Here is a 5,071-nt window from a genome sequence, read left to right as displayed (position 1 = left end):
TTCTCCAGTTTTAGCCAGACAACTTACTGAGGATTCTCTCAGCATATTTTCACCTTGTGTATGTCTTCAAATTCTCATTAAGAGAAAAACTGGGGGGAAGGAAGTAATTAATCTATTTCAGCATGGATGCACGAGAGGAAGAAGGAATAATAAGAGGAATAAGAGATCTTTCGTAGTAGTTTTAAAAGCAGAGAAAATCTTGAGAGTTTGCTCTGCCTCGTTTTATAAATGTGTCATTTAATTGTTTGAAATTGCAAGCTTCTTGAGAGTGAGAGCCATCTTTCTTCTTTCATATGTCCTGAATTGCCTAGGCACATGGTAGGTTAATGAAACATTTGGTCAAAGCATTGAATTAAAATAAACCCTTACCTCCTTCTGACAAAAATGTTTGCCAATGGCAGGAAAACTGGAAGACAGAAACAAGCAAGCTTGTGTATCCCCAGATATTATATTTGAACTACGTTTGATAGTGAGCTGTATTCTCAACAGCTTCCAGATTTTCACTTTGGTCTCAGATGTCAGAAATTTCAAAAAATGTGTGTAAAAATTCATGAAGCTGTGGGATTGAGTGGAACCATAAGGCCTGAAATAATTCAGAAGATTGTCTAGTTCAGACAAGATAATATCGATGACATTCCTTGGAAAGGGAGAAATATCAATGGGACTGGCATTTCTGGGGAATAAAAGGAGAAAACGAGATTCAGGAGCACAAGTTCACTTGAGAATTTCTAACGTAAAGGCATAGTGAGAATGGGATAATGCTTAGTCATTAATATCTATAGATGGTTATTAATGCTGAAGATGGTAATTATTTTTTCAGTGTGGTTTCCTTGAAACAACATACTAGCTGGAATAAAATGATCTAGTTCTTGTTCTGAATCCATTTCTTACTGGATGGCTTCGCTAATTCACAACCTCTCTGAGCTTGTTTTCTCACTTGTAGTATGGGGATCATAGAATTTTTGTGAGGTAGATTGAATCACAGAGTGGGATACTGAGCACTGAATGAATAAACATTTACTATATTAGCAAACAAATCAATAAATAAACAAACCAGTCAGATATTATGTGTGAAAGAGTTCTATCAACAGGCAAGTGCTAAGTAAACATGAAGGACTGGTGTTATGATTGTGTTTGTTTTGTCACAGGTCTCTTCTCTTAGATCCATCTTCTTTGAGTGGAATCCATGGTGAGTAAAAATAATGTAACCGAGTTCATTTTCACTGGTCTTTTCGAGGATCCAGAGGTGCAGAGAGTGTGCTTTGTGGTGTTTATTCCCGTGTACTTGGCCACGGTGGTAGGCAACGGCCTCATTGTTCTGACGGTCAAAGCCAGTAAGAGTCTGCATTCCCCCATGTACTTCTTCCTTAGCTACCTGTCCCTGGTGGAAATCAGCTATTCCTCTACTATTGTCCCTAAATTCCTCACGGACTTACTTACCAAGATTAAAACCATCTCACTGGAGGGTTGTCTGGCTCAGATATTCTTCTTTCACTTCTTTGGGGTCACTGAGATCCTCTTGCTTGTGGTGATGGCTTATGATCGCTCTGTGGCCATCTGCAAACCCCTTCATTATATTAACATTATGAATCGTCAACTGTGTCATGTATTAGTGGCTTGTTCCTGGCTTGGGGGCTTCTTTCATTCTGTAATTCAGATTCTCATCACCATCCAATTGCACTTCTGTGGTCCCAATGTGATTGACCACTACTTCTGTGATCTCCAGCCATTATTCAAGATTGCCTGCACTGCACCTCTGTGGAGGGGGTTATTGTGTTGGTCAATAGTCACTTAATTGCTCTGTGCTCCTTCCTCATCTTGGTGACCTCCTACATTGTCATTCTGGTCAACTTGAGGAACCATTCAGCAGAGGGAAGACACAAAGCCCTCTCCACCTGTGCTTCTCACATCATGGTGGTCATGTTGTTCTTTGGACCTGCCATCTTCTTCTACATGCGACCCTCCTCCACCTTCACTGAAGAAAAACTGGTGGCTGTGTTCTACACAGTGGTCACCCCCATGCCAAACCCCGTCATCTACATACTCAGAAATGCAGAGGTGAAAATCGCTATGAGGAGGTTGTGGGGCAAAAAGGAGAACTCAGGGGTGGAGTGAAAATGGGAAAGTGATTTAAAAAAGTGTGTCTGATTATTCTCTGTTCTTGAAATGGATTTTAATTTTAGTGGGACATTCAAGAATGGCAGAAACAAATGTAAAGACTTAATGTTACTGCTAATGTGATTCTCCCTAGTAACCAAAGACTCCCCACTAATCCAGTGCAATGATCAAAGGACAGAGATCAGATCGGTTTCATGATATCCAACAATATCATGAGATTAGGAAATATTAAGATTTAAGCTAAGTGAAAATGCAAAGAGAACATTTTGACAAGTGTTTTAGAGGTTAAATCACTTATTCTTATGACCTCCTTCCTTCCTCCTTTTCTTCATCCCTCCCTGCCTCCCTTCTTTCTTTCCTTACTTTTTTTTCCTCCTTCCTTCTTCATGCTCCCCTCTTCGTTCAACCTCCCTAGCAATAACAACCAACATTTCATTAAAAAAGGAAACAAAATCGAGGAATTATCATGGGATATTTGGGGAGGAGGGTAACAATCTGATCTACTCTTTCGACATGGGTAAGTGTGTCTTTGAAAATTGCATCCAGGGATTTTTCTCTTCTTCTGGTTGTTTGGGCATCTTGTACCATAGACCATCTGATCACAAGTACCAGAAAAGTCCCTGGAGCAATTTCAGTTCTTGTGACATGTTGGCACAAAAGATAGTCCTTAAATCTTCTCTCACAATGTCTACCATCAATAAATTAAAAAAAACAAAAGGTCACAGATTCTAGCTATCAATAAGGAAAGGTCAAGTCAAACATTTTAACAAAGCCTTATCTATAGGAAATAAATATAGAATGTAGGAAATTCTTGTTAGGCATAACTTGAAGAATGAATGGGTGGTAAGTAATGTCCAAGTATGTTTCCATGCCATACTCTGTACTTTATTCTAACTGATCAGGCCAGGTCCATTTCTTGTCATGCCTATTAGTGTTTCTTGGTGAAGTAGGATGAGACAGACTGTGTTGACATTATTGTTTCATCTCTCAGAAACTCCTTTCACCCAACTGACTCTTATCAATGTGGACAATTTAGAGAATATCATGAAATTTGCCCCTGTTGGCTTTAGGATTACACAGACTGGCTTTGCATTTGCCCTCCATCCTTCCAGCTCTCCTTGAGGATCAGGGGAAATAATGCAGGCAGCTTCCTTGCAGAGCCGTGGAGCAGCATAGTATGCTACAGACCATAAGGGCTTTTCCCTTTCTCCTCAGGTGCTGATTGAACATGTAGGTGAATAGTGGTTTTAAAGGCACCAGGAAATCTTCCCCACTTCCCTTGTTGTCTCCACTAAGCATGGCCATGGATGACCATTAATAATCTCTGAGAAAATGCCACTTCTTTTGTCTGGAATGACTTTACTGCCCTTTTCCATATGGCAAACTCCTATGCATCCTTTAAGACCTAGGTTAAAGTCATCTCCCTTACGAGGCCTTCTCTGACCTCCCTCCACCTTGGGCTGAATTTGTGTCTCCTGTCCATGTTTATTTTTACATGCATTTATCATTGCCCTTATGACTTTGATTATATTATTTTATATACTTTTCTCTCTTTTAAACTGTGAGCTCTCAAGGGCAGGGCTACCCACTACCCCTTCTTCTTCTTTGTGGCTCTAAATATTGTGCATGTAATTGGTAGTTTATACGTGCTTGTTGAATATAGAAACTTTTAGACCCACGTAAAATCCTCTCTACATCAATTCTTGCTAATTCCTTCTGAACACTTTCATGGTGAGGAGCACTTCTCTTCCTGTTAAACTCTGAAGAGCTCAGGCTCTGAAATTCATCAGGCTGTTCCAATTTCCTCTTAGCCACAGTCCAAGACCCAAGCTACCCAACTTCTCTGAACACCTGTTTTTGCACAAATACAATAAGGTTATCAATGGTATGAACTTCATAAGGTTATTCTGAATATTATATAAGATAATGTACACATAAAGCTTTTAGAAAAGAACATGATATAGAGCTGTACCATGGACCAATAAATATTAGCCACCATCATCATTATTCTGCCTCTTCTCATATGGGTCTTCCTTCTTTCTTGAGGAGCTACTTGGAATAAGCCTTGATTGCACCCCAAAAAGCTTTCAAGCATTTGGAGACAGTTCAATCCTTTTGTTTTGAAGCTTCTTTGGGATAAACATTCTCTGTTGCTTAATTGCTTTTTTTTTTAATTTTTAAAAAAAATTTTGGGGACTTCCCTGGTGGTCCAGTGGTAAAGAATCTACCTTCCAATCCAGGGACATGGTTTCGATCCCTGGTCCAAGAACTAAGATCCCACATGGCATGGGACAACTAAGCCTGCATGCCACAACTACAGAGCCCGTGCGCCCTGGAGCCCACGCACCACAACTAGAGAGAGGAAACCCGCACGCCACAACTAGAGAGAAGCCCTTGCTCCACAACGAAGAGGCCGCATGCCTCAACGAAGCTCTTGCCTGCCTCAACCAATAACTGACGCGACCCAAAAAAAAAAAAATTTATTGGAGTATAGTTAATTTACATTGTTGTGTTACTTTCTGCTGAACAGCAAAGTGTATCAGTTATACATATACATATGTTCACTCTTTTTTTAAGATTCTTTTCCCATATAGGTCATTACAAGGCACTGAGTAGAGTTCCCTGTGCTATACAGTAGGTCCTTATTAGTTATCTATTGTATATATAAAATTAATTGCTTTAGAGTGCCTAGCACAGTACCTGGCACATCATATGTGCTCAATAAATATTTGTTAAGTGGATGTTGACTGTCACATGGCCTCCCCATTTATCTTTTATGCTGAATGCTCCTATATTTCGTTAATGTATATTTGAAAGCGTTTGATCCAGAACTAAACTTAGTGGATTTACCCTCTCTTTGTCTTGATGTGTTGCTAGGACTGTAAGATGCAGGCTGTGACAGGAACCTCTTACTCACGTGCATCTTTAGTTTCCACACCGAGAGCTACAGAAA

The 5,071-nt window shown here is 39.9% G+C and overlaps 1 protein-coding gene across 1 annotated transcript; it reads left to right on the top strand.

Moving 5' to 3' along the window:
• Positions 1 to 1,186: 1,186 nt before the first annotated feature.
• LOC112402387 (olfactory receptor 4B1) lies at positions 1,187 to 2,115 on the top strand. Its single transcript, XM_024749275.1, is given in 2 exon segments — positions 1,187 to 1,748; positions 1,751 to 2,115. Coding segments are annotated over 2 exon segments (927 nt in total).
• The last annotated feature ends 2,956 nt before the right edge of the window (positions 2,116 to 5,071 follow it).

This window comes from Neophocaena asiaeorientalis, unplaced genomic scaffold (genome assembly GCF_003031525.2).
Source record: "Neophocaena asiaeorientalis asiaeorientalis breed wild unplaced genomic scaffold, Neophocaena_asiaeorientalis_V1.1 scaffold43, whole genome shotgun sequence".
NCBI lineage: Eukaryota > Metazoa > Chordata > Mammalia > Artiodactyla > Phocoenidae > Neophocaena > Neophocaena asiaeorientalis.
The sequence above is the reverse complement of the archived record's forward strand: the minus strand, read 5'-3'. Positions and strand labels throughout refer to the sequence as shown.